Genomic DNA, 23,202 nt, shown 5'->3' on the forward strand with positions numbered 1-23,202 from the left:
AGAACATGTCAGAAGGAAGAGAAGCCAGAGACAATTTTTTCTTAACACGGGGCTGGCAAAAAAGGACTTAACTTTGGCTTTTGGAAAATCAAGGGAAAAGGAAGTACAGCCCAGGATGGGGCAATACCTCTGTTAAACCCAGAGATTCTGCACCTGAATTCAGTTCAGTGTTTTACTCCCCAGTTCAGCCAACTGCCTGCCCTTTGCTACTGGTATCTGGAAGGGGAAATGACTTGCTTTCAGTGGATCAAGGTGCTATCTGTACATTTAGGGAGCAAGGGTTCTCTCAATTGACCTGAATGGATTCCTGCTGGCGTTTCGGACAGAATTGATGCAGTTAAACCAGAATTTCCTGGCAGGCACAAGGGTAGGTTTTTCCAAAAGTCATTTTAGACCACGAATGCACAGCCTTTCCATGTCCAATCATGAAAGCAAACCACTGGACACACGCTCTCTGTTTCCAGCTGGTTGTGTATGTTTCCTTCACACTTTAACAAAAACGTGCCAAGGTGTGACATTTATGAACTCCACCAACTGGGAACTGTGTGCACAAATCCTTCCTGCCTGCGGTGTGGGAAGTGATGAATGGGGGCTGTTCTGCCTGGGGAGGAGGGCTGCTGTCACTCTGGCATGCCTGCAGCCTTATTTATTACACACCGAAGTATAAAACCACCCCGCCGGCTGCAGCTCTCATCTGCAGCCCTGGCATTTGCCCGAGGAGACCAGGCGCCTGGAGCCCCCACCGTCTTCCCAAGGAGGCTCTGTGGCTCTCTTGAGAATCATGCTCCGGAGACAGCTCGTCCGTTGGCACCTGTTGGCTTTGCTTTTCCTCCCTTTTTGCCTGTGTCAAGATGAATACATGGAGGTGAGCGGAAGAGCTAATAAAGTGGTGGCGAGGATAGTGCAGAGCCACCAGCAGACTGGCCGTAGCGGCTCCAGGAGGGAGAGAGTGAGAGAGCGGAGCCATCCTAAAACTGGGACTGTGGATAATAACACTTCTACAGACCTAAAACCCCTGAGACCAGATGAGCTACCACACCCCGAGGTAGATGACCTAGCCCAGATCACCCGGTTCTGGGGCCAGGTACTCCAAATTCTCTTTTAAGGATTTATATGAAAGTTTAATGACTGCTACTGTTGTTTTGGCTAAGATTCTTAGGATCTGTGCTTGAGAGCAGTTTGCTAAGCTGCCTCTGGGTCTCTCTCTGGGTTGCTCTGGGATACAAGGGGGACTGTTAGTCTCTAGTAATCAGATGTGCTGGGAGAGTGACTGTAGCATTGCTCCATTAGAAAGGGGACCCTGGGCAGCCTGCTTCCTGCTCTGCTGGGAATTGATTTCTTTCTTGCTGTTTATGCAGAAGGTACTGATCTGTGCAGATAGACACATTGCTGTAGGTAATTACTGCTAATCCCAAGAGAGTTAGACTCAATCCTTCCCAGCAGGGAGAAGCTGCTTTTTGAGTTTGCCAAAAACAAAGTTTGTTTTTATTTTTAAGATTAATTTCTAAATTTACTGTGACATTTCAGGCCAGTCTCATTCGATTATAGCATTCTAAGTTGCTAAGCCACTTTGGCTTTTTTTTTTTTTTAAATCAGGGAGTTAAAACCAAAAAAGATTGGCTACAAAGTTACAAAGTATGTAGCATAATTTGTTGCTCCACAGGGGACTTGATTTATTTCTCAAGGCATAATTTCAGCATCTAATAAAATATCTGTTAAGTCTTTTAGGTAATGTGAGAGTGAGTTAAGGTTTCAGCATAGTGAATTGCTCATTGGTGAAGCTCAATTTAATTTAAACACTAAGAACGGGAAGAAACAGATTGTGATTTACCTCCGAAGTTTGCAGTACGTGGAAATCAGATAGAGTTGGTGGTGGCAGGAAGAGTTACTTAGAATCTATGATCTTTGAACCAATAGGTTTTACTATAAGAACTATTCGTTTTTATGCATTGAATAGGCCCTGAATTTTTTGTGTGTAGTTGAAATCTAAACCCATCCTATCACAGACTGAGAAGTTTGGGATGATTATTTGGTTATATGATTGGATAAAGATCATACTCAGAATCAGCAACAGATCTGGGACTCACCTGGCACATCTAAGTGGACACATAATACAGTTTCCCAAATTGTTCTGTGGGATGGTATCAAGGAGAAATTGCTTCTTTAATGAACCACAGAAGAAATTATTGTGTCTAAAAATGCCACTTTTAGAGATTGCCCTTTCTTCTGATAGCTTTTGTCTGAGGGGCAATTAATGCTAATTTGTGTTTTCCTTAATGGTGAAGACATTTGAACTTTTGTCTAAGACCTGATATGGACTTTCCATCCACAGGGATGGTGTCCTTCCTGGAGGTGACATTGTGAGCCCCAGGGACAGCAGAAGGCAATGATGAGTTCTCATCAGTTGTTATTTCCTGGCATCCAACACTCAGCAGGGCAATAACAAGCCACCTTCTAGTCCTGGGTTTCTAAAGTACTTTCAAGCCAACCCCCAACATCTCTAAGGGTATTGAGAGCCACTGATAATCTGGAAGTTTTCAGTACAACTCTTCTTTCAATAGATATGGATGCCCACACTGAATCTAGTATTATACTGTGTTCTTTACTACTTTCCCTACATTTTATTTTTTTTCATTATTATTATTATTATTATTATTATTATTATTATTATTATTATTTATTTTTTACATTCATGACAAGAATGGAATGCAGTATACTCATTATTACCTGTATACAGCACAATTTTTCGTAACTCTGTATATAAAGTATGTTCATGCCAAATTATGCCATTATACATGTACTCTCTCTTTTTTTACATCACAATTCTTAATACACATATATACCACAATTTTTCATATCTCTGTTTGTATATAAAGTATATTGATACCAAATTCACATCTTCATACATGTACTTTGTATAATGATGACCATCACATTCCACCATCCTTGCTATTCCCCTTCCCCCTCCCTTTCTCTCCCACCTCTCTTCCCTATCTAGAAAAAATCTTCCTCCCATGCTCTCCCTCCCTACCCCACTTTGAGCCACCCCCCTTATGTCAGAGAAGACATTCGGCATTTGTTTTTTGGGGATTGGCTAACTTTCTATCCTTTTCTCTTAATTTTTCTCTTTCTGCATCCATTCCTCCCCCAAGCATCAGACATATAAATACACTATCTCCAGCTATCCCAAAGGGCTCTAGTGGGGATACCTTTTTTTGTTAATTAATGAATTCATTAAGCTTGATCAAACCAATGTGAAAAGAAAGGTCAAAGGGCAATTGGGAGAAAAAAATGTCGGAATAGTGTTGGTCCCTGCAGTGGTTCTGAAAAGATGACACAAAGAGGATAGCCAGCCACGGCAGGGATTAAAGTTTTGTGTGTGCCAGGGGGTGTAGAGACTTGAGGATGCATCTGAGGAGCTGGGTGTGGCTGGAGCTCTGGAGTGGTAGGGGGAAGAAATCAGATGGTCTAAGAGTGATGGAGCTTAGATTTTGTTACCAAAATATTGTTTGTCTTTTCATAGCAGGGCAGTGAGGTCATTAGATTTGTGTTTTAGAAAGATAACTGGCTGCAGAGTTCACAGAGGCTTCCAGGGGGCAGAGATCTGGGCAGACTCTATCTTGGTTTCCTGGCCTTTCTTCTCCACAGCCTCTTTGTCAGGATCAGTCATCGATCTCTCATCCTCTTCCTGAACAACCATTTCTCCTTCCCATTTCCCTTCCCTTTCTTATTTTTCCCTTTTCGTTGGGTTGAAGAAGAACTTGGACTTTCTTTCTCAGAAATCCTTCTGAAGAGCTGCCTCTAGGCCCCATCCATGAAATAGGTGGAACTGTTCTTAGAGATACCCCGTTTCCTCTCTTGCTGCTTATTTGGATGTCTTCAGTGTTCAAATTTTGCCTGATTTTGGAAAGGGGGTGATAAACTTAAGAGGAAAGAGAAGGCATAGCAACTTCCTATGCATAATTCTCCTTTTCTGAGGGGAAAACGTCAGATTCAACACATCCTATTTAACTTGTTTCAAGAGCCCGCCTTACCAGCTTTGTTTCATTTGACTGAACTGTGGAAGACAGAAGGCCAGAAGGTGGCCATGTGAAGAAATGACAGAGGAAGCTTCTCAGGAGGTGTCTGGCTAACAGAAGGCTCTCAGTGAATTGCTGGTGGCTCTATGCTCTTACAGTGCCCCAGGGAGCTTGCCCACACACTAGGAATCCTACTTAGCTCTGGTAGCGAGCAACCCATCTCCAGTGCCCAGATACTAGACATTAAAAAAAAAAAAAAACAACTTTCTAAGTTATTATTTGAGCTATTTGGGAAAAACTTTAGTATTTTGTCTGTATCTTACAGTTGGAAACAAAATTCATGACCAACTCTTGCAACCCCAAATAGACAAGAAAAGTGATGTCTGGGAGCAGTGATTTCTCTAGGGTCATGCAGAACTGGGAAGAGAAATCTTGTTCCAGTCCAGTGGTTGTTCTGACATTCTTAAGCATCTCAGTATTTCCATTCTACTCTTACACAAATGGTTCCACTTCAGGATTTTCCCTTTTCCCCTCCTCTCTTCTCCATCCCTGAAATCCATCATTGGCAGAGTCCTGGATTTCCTGGGGTTTATAAGCTGTATTTTACATTAGCAAAACCATACAGAAAATGTGGACCGCTTGCTTATTTCTCAGATTGCATCTTGGTTTAGAAGGTGGGGAGGAGCTGTGATGTTTTTACTTTCTAAATCTCCAAAAATCCTTCATCTCAGGCCAATTTTCGTTCATTTTCTTCCCTCCACCATTTTGACAAAAGGTCATCATAGACTCTATGCCTTCCCAGGGTTGGCCCTGGTATGCTGAGGACGAGGCTAGGAGTTACTCCAAATCAAAGCTCCTGATCTCTAAATTCTTGGGGTCTGTGCTTTGGTAGGAGACTTCTTGGACCACAAATGCTATTCTGTATTTTTTCCTGAAAAGCTTTGTGGAAAACTTTAGAGAAAAGGGAGGACAAAGACCAAATTCATTTTTTTGTTAAAGAAAAAAAAAAAAAAGAATGTCTAAGCATGCAGCAATGTGAAGCCTCCACCCAGTTTTCTGCTTAGATTTCTATCAATGAAGCATACTTTATTTTAAATTCTTTCTTCCCCACTCTTTCTCCTCCACTTTCTCCTGTCTCTTTTTCCTTCCCACTCTCCCTCCTTTTTAAAATGAATCCCTTAACATCAATATGCTATTTTCCAAAAACCGTTGAATTATAATTGGTGTCTAGGAAAGTTACCACAAGAATTTTGTATGACATAATTAAAAGGCAAGCTGCCAATTGAGATTAGAGTCCAAATTTTAGAAGCAACTCCAACTCTTCTTCCAGTCAACCCCACTAGATTTCTAGCTCCTCACAGTAAGCATACATTTTAGAAATTTCTCTTTGTATAAATAAGCATTTCCCTCAGTGTCATACTTGAGTATATTTAGTAGCCATTTAGTGCTCATTAAATATGGATTAACATGGTGAAATCATCACTTTAAATATTGAAGTGTAACATTATGCTAAATTTTTATAAAGAAGTTAAATTTGTTTCAAGATGTAGGTAAATAATAAAAATGTATTGAATATTTAGTTAATAAGAGTGCATTATATTCTTGAAATTTACCAAGAGAGTAGATTTGAAGTGCTCTTATCACAGGAAAAGTATCTGAGATAATGCATATGTACTAGCTTGACTTACTCCATCCACAAGGAAGTATGCATATTTTAAAACAAGGTGTGGTAAATGCTACTATATGCTATTTCTATTTGTCAATTTAAATAAATGAATAAATAAATGTATTGGCCTAAAGATTGCTTAGTTTATTCATTTCTGAAGGCATTCTAAGTGTGTTCTGGCTATTTGAAAAAACATTTACAATTCAGTTTCTAAGAACTCTAACCCAACTCTCTTGCCAGTATCAGGGACACAGTATATGATAACTATGTTTGGTAGTTTTGTAATTTGAGGGTCATCTACTCAGTCTACCTACATCTGAGGCTGTTGGGCATTTGGAAAGGGAGAAAAGGCTTCTGGGTTTCCAAGTCTGCTGCTGAAGGCATTTCTGCCTTGCTGTTGTAGGGAGCAGCAGAAAGACACTGTTCATCCTACCCATGCACCATCCCAAAGTACATCTTCTGTTGGCTTCCTGTTGCTTTCCTTTGCTTAAGCTACCCCTTGAGCCTATGCCATTACATGTACACCCCACCCCATACTATCTTTTCTAATGCAGCTGTGGGTTGATTGAAGTGAAAGGATAACTCTAAGGATAGATGTCAGAGGATATTTTAAAATTCCTAATTGCTCACAAATACGTTTCCCTGAAGCTTCTCTTTTTGTCTTTTTTAAGCCTCCACAAACTGGAGGACTGCCCCCAGACTGCAGCAAGTGTTGTCATGGAGACTATGGCTTCCGTGGCTACCAAGGACCCCCTGGGCCCCCAGGCCCTCCAGGCATTCCAGGTAAGGATGAGCAAGATGTGCTGCTAGTCTAATTGTAGACTGTACAAAAAAAAAAAAAAAAAAAAAGCTAAACACTAACCTAAATACTATCTGGTCACTGGTGTATGATCCAGAGGATAATGCATGGAAAACCCAGAAGAAAGAGTTGGGTTGGGAAGCTGGGTTTATGAGGTTGGCTTAGGTAAAACAGTACAAACTCTGTACTATTTATTTCTCTACACCACTACAAAAATCCAAAAGGCTCTAGACACCCTGGGGTACCAGACTTATTAGGCTGGGAGGCTCTTTGCCAGCATTAAGTATAGAGCTACTAGCTCTTAATTGAGACCTACTTTTAATGCAGTGTGTTAGCCTTCTGTTACTGTAACAAACAGTTAAGATAATTAACGTATAGAGAGAAAAGATTTATTTTGCCTCATGATTTTAGAAATTTTAGTCCATAATTGAGTGGCCCCGTTGCTTTTGGACATATGGTAAGGCAATATATCATGGTGGGGAGAACGTGATGGAGCAAAGCTGCTCACCTCATGGTGGCCAGGGAATGATAAAGCTGACAAGGAAGAGACCAGGGTCCCACAGACCTCTTCAAGGGCATGCCCCGAGTGACATACAACCTCCCACTAGACCTCACCTCTTAAGTTTTCTCCACCTCCCAATAGTGCTTCACCTGGGAACAAGCCTTTAAGACCTGTGCCTTTCAGGAAACTTCTCTAAACCATAGAAGCTAGCATATCTGCCACAGCATGCTTTATGCGGTATACTCCACCTAACTTTCAGGAGATTTATGAACTAGAGGCATGTAGAGAAAAAGGCTCATAGGCCCAAGTTATAGTCACCTCCATCATGGCATCATTCACTGAGCTGCACATCTTTCTAATCCCAATGAGTGCTCCCTCTTCCTGCCGAGTATTAGCTATTAGTATATTTTATTCCACACTTGACTTCTGGAAGGATTTTGGGGCTCCAGAACCACATTGGTATATGGGGAAGAATCTAGAACTGTATCAGGTCCCTCTAGACCTGGGGCTCAGCCTTCTGTACTACAGTACTCTGGTTTCTCAGGCTCAAAGGCATTCTGGGAGACTGCTAGTACACTGTTGCGGGGTGAGGAGGGGGTTTCCCAGATCCCCTCTATCAAGGACTCCCAGACCTGCTGTGGGTTTTACTGTCTTCTTCCTCTCCAGTCAGTCCCTGGGGATAGAACCTCCTCTCAGAATTAGGCCAAAGTCCAAGATCCACTTGGTTTTCTCCACCTTATCCCCATTGAGGTTAATAATTTTCAAATATGGTAATGTTTAAATAATTTGGATAGCTTCTCATGTGAACCCATCTTTATAATGGAAAAACCTTATATTATACTTAAAACCATGATTACTGTTTTGCAACCTATGTCGTTGCCTATCAGGCACAGCAGGCAGCAGGGGCAGTGATGTGGAGTAGGGTATGTGTGGACCCTTTTGTAATCTTCTCAGATCTATGTTCTTCTGGCCTTGGGTAAATGTTTCCCACCAGGAAATGGCTTTGTCATTGAACACTTTAGTCCATAAACAGTCAAAGTTCATCCATCTGGAAGGATTGCAAGCCTGACACAGTGATACCTGCTTAAAGTAATCACACAAATAAATAGCAAATGGGCCTGCAATTCAGCAAACATAAAAAATTAAAGAGGAGCTGTAGAAGCCATCTCTTAGTGGCAAAGTGAGGCATTGAAATTGCTATCCAATTCTTGCTTTCAAAATTGTTATTATTATTTTTTGTTTATAAATGAGTTTACTTTCCCCTCAGTTATAAAAGTGATATAAGTTCTAGGTACAAAACTTCAGAGAGACAGAAAAATATACAGAATGTTACCAAGTCACTTGTGCTTTATTCATTCAGAAAAAAAAGTATAAATATTTTTGCATAATTTATTCTAGTCTTTTTCTTCTATGGACATAATTTGCACATACATATTGTTTGAAACAAAAATAGTATTATACCTTTTTATCCATTTATGATCTTTTTATTAAAAATGCCTTAAATATCATTATACCACTAATTTTTTCCTTTGAATTTCTTTTTTTAATGACTGTTTAATATCAGGTACTAAAATATTCCATTTTAAAATGTAGTCCTTATAGTATTGATGGATATCTTGGTGGTTTCTAATGCTTGCTATTTTAAGTGATAATGTGATGAACCATCTTCTACATAATTTTTCATTCAAGGCTTAAGAAAAACAGATTTTGGTGCCTGACAATATGTAAGGCAGTTTCAAAGCCCAGTAAAAGAGGACCCATTTGATGATACCCCTGGCTGTATTGGGGCTTATTTCAAAAGGTCCCCTTTTAAATAGAGTTTGGATGTTTTTGAAGGAAGGATCTGTTTGTCTAAAAATAAATGGTCAGTATGAGGGAGAGGGTTTCTGCATGTGATGATGTCTGGTTGTTTAAGGAAACCATGGAAACAATGGAAATAATGGAGCCACTGGCCATGAAGGTGCCAAAGGTGAGAAAGGAGACAAAGGTGACCTGGGACCTCGAGGGGAGCGAGGACAGCATGGCCCCAAAGGAGAGAAGGGCTATCCTGGGGTTCCACCAGAACTGCAGGTAAACCACCTTCTGCACATTTCCAGGGGACCAGGCCTGTCTGACCACCCAGACCCAGGGTCGTAGGGTTGGAGTGCTTCTTCAAGCCTTCACCAATCTTGAGTGAATCTAGTCTGAATTTGTTCATCTACATACAGGATGTTTGCTCAAGGCCTATCTTGTCCAAAGGATTTGGGGATCATTCCCAGGGAGGAGAGAAATCGATGAAGAGTGAAATCCAATTTCCTTGTAGAATCCAATACAAAGCAACCCTGAATATAAACTCATCTCCTGTTTTCCAGATGAGAAGATAGGTTAAATAAAAAGAGTTTTAACCTATTTGAATGTATGAACTTTTAAACATGAAAATGGAATGGCTAAATGCATACTTATAATATTATATTTATTGATTTTGCTGTATTTACATATTTAAATCACATACATGAATATTAACATATTGTTTTTTTATCAACTCAGATTTTATAGCTCAGTTTTTTGTTTTTTTTTTTTTTAACTTTTCCCATCAGTATCTTGTTTTCACTGGGGACATTTTATTTTTGAGTAATTCATTCATAGTTTTCCAGACCCTATCATGTTCATTTCATTTCCGCATAAAGTTTCTTTAATCCATTTATGAGCTTGTAATTTTCCCAAGCTCAAGTACCAATTGATATATTCTTTGTTTCCCTTTTAAATAATCATTAAAATTCTTGTCAGCAACATCTAAAATTTTTAAGTGTGAAGTTATATCATCAAGAAAAATTACTAAATTAGGGTTTTTTTGCTAATATTTTAAAATTAATTCTTCTAGGGACTTCTGTCAACTAGTTTCTGTTTGTTTGTGTTTGTTTTTGTCTGTTTGTTTGTTTTTTTGGTTAAAGTTTTTTTCTGGTTAATATGTCCTCCCAAAGTGTAATCTGTGGCTTAAGTATTTGGGAAAAAATTCTGTAACATGACAGACTTTTAAAGAACTAGAATGAAAAGCAATTCTTGTATGAAATATCAATTGAGGAACACTTTGCCTTTATTTGGGCATACGTGGAGGTGTTTGACCTTGGATAAGCTACATCCTTTATCTGGGTCTTAGTTTTTCAAGCGTAAAATAAGAGGTCCTACATGTCACTGTAACTACTTTCTGTGTTTTTCTTTTTGGGGGGGGGGTAACTTTTTAATGAATGTTGTCCAATAATTACAGCAACATGGGATTCATATGCCACTATAAATTTACTAGATAAAGAAATAAAAGGAGAGAACTGCCACCTAGCCAGGTTGAGTTGGTTACTAAGAGGCTATAAATATCTCAAAGCTAGAAACTATAACACACAGTGTATGAATGTTAGATCATAGCTAAGGGGCTTTAATCCATTAAGTCCCAAGTTTTTAATTTTGTGAATATTTAGATGAAATCAACACACAAGTACATTAAAATAGGTTGGAAGTAATAATATAGAGCTTGTATATATGTTATTATATTAGTTAACATTAATATAATTACCATATTATAATTGAATCATTACCAAATAATTATATTTAATTATATAGCTATATTATATACTGTATTTAAGTTTTAATAGGTGTTCCACATCTGGGACAATGGACAAGATGGGTTAATGGAGAAAATCTAGGAAATCATTAAATTCTCTCCATCAACTATTTCATGCTAACACCAAAGTACAGTCTTTTGGAAGAACTATTTTCATGTGTTTTACAGAAGAAGGAAGACTGGTCTTAAGCAAATTGTGTAAGAGAGGAATTTTTATTGTTTGAGGACAGAGAATCTTATCAAGTTAAAAAAATAATTATTAATCTCATGGGCCCTGACCCATTTGGACAAAGAATTAGCATTAACTTTCAAATTGCATTCTCCAACAGTCATTTCAAGCCAAAAGAATTTCTTGATGGGTGGCATTGTCCTAAGGTTCTTTTAGCTACTAATATTTTGTATTTTGAACTTTAATCTTGTCTCTTAACATGGGCAGTGGCAACGACAGTAATAGCAGTAGGTGGAAGAAGAGGAGTAATAATGCCTCATTCTTCACCTAAGTAAGACAGAAATTTAAGGCTCCTTTGACTCAGTGATGTGCCAGGTTACTTAGTTACAACTAATAAAGCTAAAATTCAACCTCATGTCTTTGGCTTCAAGTAGGTAGTTCTGTTCCTAAACTTACGGTGCCTATTGGTGGCAGGTTAACAAGTTAATTATTTTCACTGATCTTTTACACATTGAGCTGAAGCATTCAAAGTTCCATAAAATATTACACATAAATCATTTGTAACCAGTCCCAGAAATGGTTGCTGGAATTAAATGACTTCTGTGGGTCTCCTAAATCTTAATTTTTTCCTTTAACCTGAATTTTAAAATGTAAAACCATGCCCAGAAATTTTTGATTTTTTATTATTCAGTTTTCTAGCTTATTAAATTATTATTCTATATTTTGAGTAACTGAAAACTTTCTTCCTGCCATTTAAAGAATGTTTATGCAATAACTTTTCATTATTTAAAAAAAATGAGAAACAGCTATGCATAAAATACAACATGCCCAGAGATGATGACTGCTGACATATCATTTCATAACTTTTTATATCTTACTTAGGCACATTACTTTTAAATATGATAAGAACACAGGGTATTAGTTTATTTCATGAATGGAAATATTTCTTGAACATCTCTTTGTATAAATAAATGCAATTATATATCTTTAAAATGTATCTTTTTCTGAACATTAAATGAATACACGCTCATGCAAAAAATTATAGTTGTATTTAAGAAACAAAAAAATTTCCATGAAACTTCTGCACAGTGAGCCCTGCCAATAATAATTTTGTAAACATCCTTGCAGATATTTTCCTCAATTTGCTCACACAGCTACCCTACCTACAGACAGGCTTAACAAAGTCTGGTATCAAGTTGTGACCATATTGTGTTGCTTACTTTTAAATTAAATAATATATTAACTACATTGCCTCATTATATATGTACATTTATGTCAACATCAAGGAATATCAAAGAGTGTATTCAAAGAATTTATTTCATAAGAAAATGATAAATATCTTTTGGAGAAAATTAGTGTAGGCCTAGCAAATTTAAAAGTTGTCTGAATGCAGGATTTCTCAGATCTTTTAATATGCTGATTTGTATTTAATAGGTACAATCTGAGAATTTCATCGAAATTTTCCCACTGTTTAATATTTCAAAAAGTATTTTAAAGATTAATGTTCTTTGAATCATAGATTCAGAAATGTTGATGTGTATTGTTATTCTAGACCGAATAGTATAAAATGTTAGAAATCACCATCGTTTATGTATTTATTTCTCCATAGATTGATGCTTAAGATATAGCCAATCTTGCCCTTGCAAACTATTTTGTAATAAATGTAAACTAAATAAAAGCTTAATTTCTTTAAGAAAAATTGCCTAAGATTTGACCACCAACTTCTTTTTTAGATTGCATTCATGGCTTCTCTGGCCACTCACTTCAGCAATCAGAACAGTGGAATTATCTTCAGCAGTGTTGAGACCAACATTGGAAACTTCTTTGATGTCATGACCGGTAGATTTGGGGCCCCTGTATCAGGTGAGATATAAAAGTAAATGAATAATTGGATTAGTCTAGAAATTAAGAAAGAGAAGGAAAGAGAATGTATGGAGAGAGGAAAGAGGGATGAAAGGAAGGGAGGGAAAGAGGGAATGAAGAATGGAAGAGGAGAAAGAAGATGGGAAGAAGGATGGAGGGGAAAAGAGGAAGGAGGGAGGATTGAAGGAAGGAAGGAAGGATGAAGAGGTTGGGAATAAAGAGAGAAAGCCACTAAGACAGTAAAAAATTCTATTCAAGTTAAAACAAGCAGTTTGTATGGGTGTCTTTTTAATTTCAAAGTAAATGAGTTCAATCTCAAGAGACTTTTTTTTTTCTTTTTTACAAATTGTGACCATGGTTGTTAAGGTTATTTACCCTGATTTGAACTGGAACAAATAATTGCTACAAGGGTATAGTTACCTTGATTATAAAAATCCTTAGAACATAATTCTTATAGTTTAAGCATTTTATAACTGTGTCCTCCCTTTTCCACTACCCCAAGTAGTGCCTGATCCAATTTTTTTACATAAAAATTTGGGTAGGTAAGAACATATTTTAAGAGTAGAAACAATTTATGTCAACACACACAAATACATTTTCTCTCCTTTTTACATAAAAGCTAACATACTCTCTATTCTGGCTATTCTCTGCTTTTTAACAACTAGCAATACATTTTAGAAAACTATTCATATCATTACTTCATTCTTTCCTAAAGCTGAATGTGTAAACATGTGTCTAACCATTTGTGTATTGCTGAACATTTGGATTATTTCTAGTCTTTGTTATTAAAAGCAAAGCTTCAGTGAATTAACTTTGACTATACCACTTTATAAGTGAACACATATAGATATGTTTGTAGGCTAAACTACCAAGAATATAATTGCTGGTCAGAGAGGAATTACATCTTTAAGTTTGGCCAGTTTTACCAAATCACTCTCTGTAGGGTTGTATTAATATTTTCCTATTGTCAAATAGGAAGGACTTGTTTCTCCATGGTGTCATCAACAAAGTTGCCTTCAAAATGTCTGGACAATCGATGGATTAAAAAAAATTGTTTTAAAAAATCTTTTAAAAAAATTTTTGAAATACTTTAGATTTATAGAAGTTAGAAAAATGTTACAAAGTTTTCATATGTTCTTTAATTAGCTTCCCCAAGCATTAACATTTTACATAACCAACGCTCAATGACTAAAATGAAGAAACAGGCCCAGGTATAACACTATGACTAAGTTACAGACTCGATTCAGATTTCAGGAGACTCTCCTGATGCCCCAGTTTTTAATTGCTCCCCTTAGCTTCCCATTTGTACCATGAGTTTTTGCATCCTGTTTTATAGCCTTCTTTCACAGTGGCATTCATTCATGTATTTTAAACTCATGGTGAATTATTTAGCTACATTTTTCATTTATTATATAACGACAATATTTCTTCTTGGTATTATTCACCTATTGGGGTAATTCTTGATGTTCTTTACTACTTTTTAAAACTAGTTGATAATAACTGACTGAGTTGGATTTTCCTAGATCAGTAAGTAATATGCCGCTGTTTTTGGAGGAAAGGGGGGTACCCCAGCAGCCCTCTGGGCTGAGGATCTCAATGGCTCCCTCTCCTGCTGCCAGGGGACTACCTAATTCTTTTAAGTATGACTGCTCTGTGTGTTTTTCTTATGTGGCCACATTTCCCCTGCCTCCCCAGACTTCCCCAGGAGGGTTTCTGAAAACAGCCTTGTATTTGCCAGTTTCTTTCCTTTAGGAGCCTTATTTTTGCTGGCAGATTTTGAGATATTCTTTTTCTAGCAAACTTCCCTCAAGACACAATCTTGTGCTTCATCTTAGCTCTGCCCACAGGAGCTTCTTTTCAGTATCTGCACTTCAAAATAGCTCTTCTCTACCAAGGAGTGTATTTTTCCTGGTAGATTTGAGTTCTTCTGTCACCTAGAGCTCCTGCCCAGCCCCCACACTGCCAGCATGTCACTGTCTGCCCTCAATTGCATTTGGCAGCACTTACAGCTATTTTGAAGTTTATTGATTTTTTTTTCCCAGTATCCTAGTTTTGCAGAAAATGGCAAGGTTTTCGTTTTCTTGTTGTTCGTTTCTTCTTCTTTCTACAGTATCCAGAAGAAAAAGCAAGAAAATCTTGATGGATGCAATGGTCATGTTAGGTTTATCACAAAAGCTTTAAATGTGTGCCTTGTCTATTATCCTATGCAGTTTAAGTCAGAAATGAACTAATGTATGAAATGATAGAGCAATTTTTTCTTTTATTTCAGCTGTATGTGATTTTCTGCTCTGAAAGTTTATGCTATAATTTTCCTGTAATGAATTTGTTAAATACTGTCTGTACCAGATTATATGTCTGTATCAGTGCCCAGATAATGCCAACAATGGTTCAATTAAGTTCAGTGGCTTTATAATAAAGCCCAAGGATTTAGTATCGTAGAATTCTCTTTGCTTCACATGGTTTTGGCAATAACGTTCACTTTTTGGCTCCCACGTTTTATTGTTTAAACCTCACCAAAGGTATTACAAAATGATCTTTTTATCTTTCTCAACTTTGGGAGTGATCAAATAGAGAAGGCTGATTTTGCAATTACAGAAGGTGCTGGGGAGACAGTCCCTTCTGCCCACCGGAAAAACATGGTGCAAATATATTACCTCTGGTGCTAGAACCTATCCTTGCAGAAAAAGTCACATGGAGATATAAAATATATTCACTTCTGTATTTCCAATTCTAGGGATTTTCATTAGTCACCATCTGGTTTTTCAGTCTGCTCTTTCTCAAATGTTTCTGCAATCTATTTTTTTATAGTACTCATCATTTTTTAAGAAAGACTAATATATTTTCCTGTCATTTTGATTCCAACTTTATTTTCTAGAGGCATTAACAATTATCGCTGTGTGTGCATGCATGCATGCATACCTAAATGTAAAATGTTAAAAAATGAACACATATAAACGACTTGAAGTCCTTTAATTTTTTCTTATCTTTACTTTTCTTCTGTGAGCCAATCTCTAGGCATACTAATGGGCATGGCTGATCTTTATTCCATTTCCTCTGTTCACAGAACATTGGATATGCATTCCTGGCACTAAACATAGCATGACCATATTTCTCTATTGGGTTCTACTTGACTCAGAATCAGATGGATCAACATGGCACACTTACATCTTCTATCTTATTTACATTTTTGTAAAAGAAATAGAACAGTTCAGTGCTATTTTGCTTTTGCTTTTTCAGATGTTTCTGGGGTTTTCCTCTTATAAAGCCACTAGTCAAAAATATTTAATATGGGAATCAATAAAAACTTGATGACTTATATTCATTCACCTTTCCAAAGTGCACTCCCAAATCCAAGACAGTTTTGGAGTGGGAAGATTTTCCTTTTAGCCCATTGGATTTTTCTTTATTATTCAATGAACATATTTTCTATCTTGGGATTTAGAGTATATTAGGTAATACTAAATTGCTTTCCATTAGGATTTCTAGGATCTTGTAAGAAAACACATCTTTAAATACTGTCTGTAACAGATTATATCAGTGCCTAGATAATGCCAACAGTGCTTCAATTAAGTTCAGTGAATTTATAATAAAGCCCAAAGATTTAATAACTTAGAATTTGCTTTGTACATTTTACTGTTTAAACCTCATCAAAGGTATTACAAAATGATCTTTTTATCTTTTTTCAACTTTGGGAGTGATCAAATAGAGAAGGCTGATTTTGCGATTACAGAAGGGGGGGAAAAGAAGACAATCCCCCTCCACCCAAATTTGGTTACAACTAAATTATGTTGGTCTTTTTCAAATTAAGATAAGACTTTTGGTAGCAAGGTTGTGTTGGCTAAATAGATATTTAATTTATTTATAATAGGTATTTTTCTATTCATTATACACAAATTCAATGATTTACTGTGAATAACATGAGCAATTACCAGAATAATTTCTGTAGAACTATTAAACATTTATATGATGCTTCAACTATCTTTGGCTAACATTTGGCAAGTACGGTTGTCCTTTGCAATTTCATGCCTACCTTATTTTCTTAGGTCAAGGAGCAGCATGTGTTCATACTGAGGACTCTCTGTACCTTACCAATGAGTCCTGTGTAGATGCTAATAATTTCTTATGTAGATATGGCAGGGACTTCACACTAGGCCTTTTGTCAGGTAACAAAACAGTGAGGTACAATTAGAGTAAGGTAGACTCCTTTCCTTATAGATTTGTAATCTTATTAGAGATACGCAGTGTAAGATTATGCTTTGTAATCTTATTAAGTATATACAACTTTAGATAAAGTCTCAAAAACATCTAACACACTTTGAAGGTGAGCAGATAAAGGGACATTCATGCGAGTAAAGGTCAAAAGAAGCTACATACTACATATCCTTTGATATATCTCCAAACCATCATTGGGTCCCCCATATTAACATGTTAACATAACCATGGATGACTACCTGCGTCTTTCAGGTGTGTATTTCTTCACCTTCAGCATGATGAAGCATGAGGACGTTGAGGAAGTGTATGTGTACCTTATGCACAATGGCAATACCGTCTTCAGCATGTATAGGTGGGTGGCCTTTTCCATTACAGGTCTCATCCAGGCTGCCATAGTTTGCACAAAGGAAGTCCAATAGCAGATAAGCATGTAGGAACCAGCAGAGCCTAATGTGGCCCCTGTCTCAAAAAGAGCTCCTGTGCTCCAATATATGGTCAGATTACTGTTACTATTTGAGAAGAAATAAATCTGATGAATTGAGCATCAGTAGGTTGGTGAGAAATCTTGATGTCATTACTAACAACACTTCCCATAACCAATCATTTGAATTTTTCCTTAACTTTTTAGTTTTTTTCTTTCTCTTTCTTTTTCCTATAGAAAGGAGTTTTTCTTCCTCTTCTTTTCCTTCTTCTTTCTCCTCTTCCTTCTCCTCCTCTGCCTCCTCTTCCACTTCCTCCCTTTCTTCTTTTTCACCTTCTCCTTCTCTATTTTTTTTTTGGGGGGGGTGGTGGTGGTTACTATGGATTGAACTCAGGAGCACTCAACCACTGAGCCACATCCTCAGCCCTATTTTGGATTTTATTTAGAGACAGGTTCTCATTGAATTGCTCAGTGCCTCACCATTGCTGAGGCTGGCTTTGAACTTGCAATCCTCTTGCCTCAGCCTCCTGAGTCACTGGGATTACACACTCTCCTGTCCCCTTTTTCAGAGACAGTCCTATTGATGACCTTCTCCACCATCACCCACACTGGCAGGTGGAGAGAGTTGGGAGTAGGTCCCTTTATTTGGACTGTGCTGCTCTTCTGATATTTAGCCCAGCAACCTGGTCCTAGTTATGCTTGGGAGAAAATATTTCCAAAACAATATACTTTGCTCTGATGTTAGCTTAGGATGTAGGAGAGAGGCAGAGAGCCAACTTGTTTCCTATAGCTAAACAGGCTAAGAGTTATCTATGAAAAACTTCGTGGCTATTATTTATCACATGTTATTTCTGGTGACTTGTGATGATTTCTGTTTCCTTCTGGAGTCTGGCCTGAATGAAAAGATGTATTTGGAGTGCCAAAAGAGGAAAAGATGAGTTAGAGTAGGTGAACTTGCTGCAAGAATTATACTGTGGTCTAAGTCAGATTATAGTGCCTCAAACATGCTAGAATTCTGTTTTTCTTGATCAGTTCAAGACAAGGGTTCCAGGTTGGAAAGGGAGGAGGGTGGTAGAAAAGGTAGAAGAGGCAACTATGGTTGGGCAAGGTTTTTTTTACCCTTCTGTTTTTTGATGGATTCAGGCTGACAAAAGCAGTTCTTCCATCTATAAAACTGACTTTTAAATTCTCATGGTCATTGTTATTGTCAGAGTCAGAAGGAAGAACGAACAACAAGCTTGTGGAAATTCTTATGCACAGGGCATTTCTGTTCAGGGAACTTAATCACATTGTTCCTAACCCAACCAATGCAAAGGCAGCAAGGAAATATAATGCAGGTCTTATGGGGAAGGGGAGAGTGAATTTTGCTTAACATCTAGCTTCCTCTGCCCTATGGCTTCCAAATGTCTGCTGAGCCCTTCTTTCTACATGTAGAGTACACATCTCCCCATCTCTATCCCCCCTAGGGAGAGAACATCAGCCACAGTTCATGCATCAAGCTTCAAGTCCAGAATCTGGCAATGAGCAGTCCTTCTTATCAAGTCAATCCATTAGCTGCTTCTCTCTTTGGCCCCTAATTCTTTCCTCTGGGAGGTTTTCTTTGTCCATTTTTCTTTGGCTACATCTAAAAGATGAGTAGGTCTTCTAAGGGATCTTTCACCATCTATGTCCTGGTGGTACAAATCAGAGCTAAATCAAATATCCCAAGCATGTTTTAGCCCTGGCCAGATCTTTGATATTACATTTCTTCAGAAACCTAGAAGACGTTTGCTTTGTTTGCTACCAGTCCGTTACATGTGTTAGAAATCTCATCCAACACACTTTGCTTGACAGGTAGTTTTTCAGCCTATTACTCCTTTGATTACTCTTGCTTCTGCCTTGCTCTCAATTTAATGGCAGTAACCAAGAGGTCTTTTAAACTAATAGATTTGGGTAGAAAGGCAATATTCTCCATCCATCAGATTATCCCAGCACTGTCTATTTGACTCAATTAAAATTCTTAATGGGAAAACACCAACTTGATTCTGCTGTTCCAGGTGTAAAAGCACTTGACCTTGTCAATCTTGTTAGGCCTCCACTGTACATACTCTGTTTCAAACATGTCAGTTCTTGTCTGAACTCATCTTTTGTAGAAACACCTTCTAAAGGCAGCAAAGAGTGTTTTGGCTTTCTCTGATCACGCCCCTTACTTAGTGAGCAGGCATTAGATATACCTTCCATGCTGTCTTGTATTTTCCCAAATGTCTTGCCACAGCATGGTATCTATCTCTAGCTTTCCAGTTCATCATATTTGTCTCCTCCCAGCTCCCTGCCTGACCATGTATTCTTAGTTGGGTTATAGCAGCACTTCCTTTACTACCAATTTCTGATTAGTTCAAGAATGTTAGACTGCTCTAACAACAACTCAATGTAATGGCTCAAACAGAACTTTCTTTCCTTTGTTCATCCAGGATAGATATCCAGGGTGAGTGTTTCAGCCTGGGGCAAGAGCGAAAGAGCTCACTACACCTAGTAGTCTTTAAGAAGCCAGACTTCTACATATGGCTTCCTTCTAGTCATTGCCACCAATGTTTCAGATAGGCAGAAGGCAGAAGGAATAAGAAGGAGTGTTTGTGAGACTTTTATTGGCCCTTAGTAGAAGTGTCACATGCCATTTCTGCTGACATACCATAGAAAATTTATCACACAACTATACTCAAATGTATTTGAGAAAGGGAGGCTAGATTTTGGTAAAGAGTTGTCTATGCACTGCAAAGACTGAGTAGTTTGTGCCTCTTTTTCTTTTCAGCTATGAAACAAAGGGGAAATCAGATACATCCAGCAACCATGCTGTGCTGAAGCTGGCCAAAGGGGATGAGGTTTGGCTGAGAATGGGCAACGGTGCCCTTCACGGGGACCACCAGCGTTTCTCCACCTTTGCAGGCTTCCTGCTGTTTGAAACTAAGTAAACAGATGAATAGAACAGCTTTACCTTGAGAAAGATTTATAACTGAGCTGGAATTGTTATGGGTATAACAAACATTAAAGTTTAGGGTTCTACATGCTGTTTTTTTTTTTTTAAAAAAATGTATTGGTTACACAGCTACACCACAATACTGGATGACTCAGGACCCAGAAGAATACACCACAAAGTAGTCTTCTCAGATGACCCTGGTGAATATATTCAGCACTTTTATCACTCTTCCCTAGGCAATTAAGAGGGAATTGTTCATGTTGCAGGTTGTCTCCATCAGAGGAATCATTTACAAAGAGTTTTGGTGCTCTGTTTTTAGTAGTAGTTTTCAAGAATCCCTGAAATTTCCAGTTCATTATTCATTGACAATGATCATGATGTGGTTGGGGCAAGAATAGGAACACTTGAGGACCTAGGTACTAGAAACATTTGTGGGTCCAGTGGGTCAATATTAATGAATAAAGCATAGTTTTTTTTTATTATTTCCAGATAGATTTTAGATAATAAATATACAAACAGATTGTAAATATATGTTGCCCAAAAATAATTGGTTCCTTCTGTTTTATAAAGTTACATTTGTAATTAAACTCTGATTTCTAATAATTTAAACCTAGAAATGGAATTTTCTCTTGATATGAAATTGGGTTTATCAGATTTGGCCTATCAGATTGACTCTTGCTATTGCAATTTTTGGATTGCAATAGATCTTTGCTGAAAAGTCAGCAAAGACGAGCTTAGGTCAATATAGGGCAGATGTTAGTTTATGCCTTCTTCTTAATTTGGAAATTACCCAATATATTTATACTTTACACATAATATGTTAAGTTGAAAGAACTATAAATTTTGTTATATACTGTCAAACTAATACACACAAAATATAAAGTTATTTCATTTCATTTGAGTTATGCAATAAAATATCCTAACCATTTATTCAACAAAAATGATATGACTTTCTTGATTATAACATTGAATCAATGTTCACAGAACAGTCTGATGTACTAGAGATTACAGGAGGTACTACTTGGGTTTTGCCTAACTCTCTCTACTCCAAAGTCTATTCTCAAAGGATTAGATTTGTCACCAAAACAACATTTATAAGAATATGCTGTAAGTTATGAAGATGATATCCATAGATAGCACTCCAAATTTTTTTATTTTAGATGAAATATCATTGAAATATGTGTTTAGCCTAATGTTGGATCATATCTAAAGTGCCTGGTGAAATTCCATTTTGAAAAATAGTATATCATGAATTAAGCTTGATGTGGTACCACCTTAATATATTTTCTATTACAATTTGAATTTACACAAAGGCTTTTAAACTATGGGTTTCCTGTATTGATTACCCTATAGCCAGAGGCAGAGTATTGAGTGAGCCTGCCCTATTAGTGAACTCGGTGTTATCCATACTCAGTTTAGCCTTTGACCCTATCCTTTTGATGCATAAATGTGTTTAAATTCTTCCCAAATCCACATGTATTGCTCTTTTAAAGCTATATTATTATCTATAATGTGCATAATGTTTTTGTTGTTTTATAAATATGTTTTTCCCCACAGGGCTTTAGGACCATGAAGTTGAGTCTTCCTATGAGCAACTGTCATAAATATTTCATAAAGGTGCATTGCCAATAGGTATCTGAAGGTTGCATGTTGACCAAAGAGATTTCATATTTGAACAGTATATACTACCTATGAAATGCCTTACAGGAAGATTTTGACCTGGCTTGAAATATAGAAAAATATAATAGGCATATGTGAAAATAAACAAACCTTTGTTGTATGTATTGATTTTTTAATATTTTTAATGAAGTGTTATAGTCATCCAATTGTAAGTAAGGTAGTTAACACAAAGCAAAGAGATATATACGAAAATATCTTAAACTTTGATTCAATAAAACATGATGTGACTTCCTCAGTTAGTGTTCACTGAGCAGTTTTGACATACTAGGGTTTGTACGAGGTGCCACTTGGTTTTTACCTCACCTTCCCCACACCCAAATCTCTTCTCAAAGGATTAAATTTGTCATATCATGCAGACCTTGTGAAAAGCCATAGAAATCAACAATGAGGGCACAGAGCAGGGTCACCTGTCTCCAAAAAACTGCACTTGTCATTTATTTCATTGTTAGAACTTTAACTCGGCCACATATTGATGTTTAGATAAAATGTGAATATCTCTGAGGGAACTGGATCTTTATCACACCTCGTCTTTCTATATTGTGCCCAAATTCTGATTTTCGTCCTAGTAGAAACACTGGTTTGGTTATAGGTAGGTGGGAAACATTTTGGGCTTGCCAGTGCTTCCCAGATATGAAGGAAAGTGATTCCCAATGGTGATGGGAGAAGGCCAAAATGGTTATTGATGCTTTCACAATTGTACCCATGACCACAAGGGTACAGTAGTCTCTCCTTACCTATGGTTCTGCTTTCTGCAGTTTCAGTTATCTGTGATAAACAGAGGTCCAAAAATATGAAATGGACAATTCCAAAAATAAACAATTCATAAGTTTTAAATTGGCTGTCATTCTGAGTTCTGAGTAGTATGATAAAGCCTCATGCTGTCCTGCTCCCCCCGCCAATGACAAGAATCATCGATTTGTCCAGTATATCCACCCCTGCCAGCCCCTCAGCCATCTAGTCACTGCCTCAGTTCACAGATCAGTTTTCACTCTATAGCAGTGCCTGCAATCCAGTACCCCCACCCCGGGTTGTTTTTTTTTTGTTTTTTTACTTAATAATGACCACAAAGTACAAAATCAAAGATGCTGGCAATTCAGATATGCCAAAGAGAAGCCATAAAGTTCTTCCTTTAAGTGAAAAGGTAAAAGTTTTCAACTTCATAAGAAAAAAAAAAGTCATATTCTGAGATTTCTAAGAGCTACAGTGACAATGAATCTCCTAATCGTGGAATTGTGAAGAAGGAAAAAGAAATCTATGCTAGTTTTGCTGTCATACCTGAAACTACAAAAATAGTTATAGCTCCAGTATATTTAGTGTTTAGTTAAG

The 23,202-nt window shown here is 37.4% G+C and overlaps 1 protein-coding gene across 3 annotated transcripts; it reads left to right on the forward strand.

Annotated features, from left to right (window-relative positions):
* The first annotated feature begins 658 nt into the window (after positions 1–658).
* On the forward strand, positions 659–22,111 carry C1qtnf3 (C1q and TNF related 3). Of its 3 annotated transcripts, none has more exons than XM_046422344.2 (6): positions 659–1,045; positions 6,357–6,468; positions 8,902–9,056; positions 12,481–12,610; positions 17,075–17,174; positions 20,032–22,111. In XM_046422344.2, exons 1-6 carry the CDS (start codon positions 782–784, stop codon positions 20,189–20,191), a joined length of 921 nt encoding a protein of 306 aa, XP_046278300.1. In that variant the 5' UTR covers positions 659–781; the 3' UTR covers positions 20,192–22,111. The 3 variants fall into 3 exon arrangements, with proteins under 3 accessions (XP_046278300.1, XP_046278299.1, XP_046278301.1); XM_046422343.2 differs by having other exon boundaries at positions 661–1,084; XM_046422345.2 differs by having other exon boundaries at positions 667–865.
* Positions 22,112–23,202: the final 1,091 nt, after the last annotated feature.

This window comes from Marmota monax, unplaced genomic scaffold (genome assembly GCF_021218885.2).
Source record: "Marmota monax isolate L192 unplaced genomic scaffold, Marmota_monax_Labrador192_F-V1.1 WCK01_AAM20220418_F8-fsc00077, whole genome shotgun sequence".
Taxonomy (NCBI): domain Eukaryota; kingdom Metazoa; phylum Chordata; class Mammalia; order Rodentia; family Sciuridae; genus Marmota; species Marmota monax.

Excerpts from the sequence above, each read along its gene's own strand:
- C1qtnf3 (XM_046422343.2), top strand. The coding sequence starts at position 782 with ATGCTCCGGAGACAGCTCGTCCGTTGGCACCTGTTGGCTTTGCTTTTC. Across the intron at positions 1,085-6,356 it reads TCACCCGGTTCTGGGGCCAG|CCTCCACAAACTGGAGGACT; the intron begins GTACTCCAAATT and ends GTCTTTTTTAAG. Across the intron at positions 17,175-20,031 it reads ACCGTCTTCAGCATGTATAG|CTATGAAACAAAGGGGAAAT; the intron begins GTGGGTGGCCTT and ends TTTTCTTTTCAG.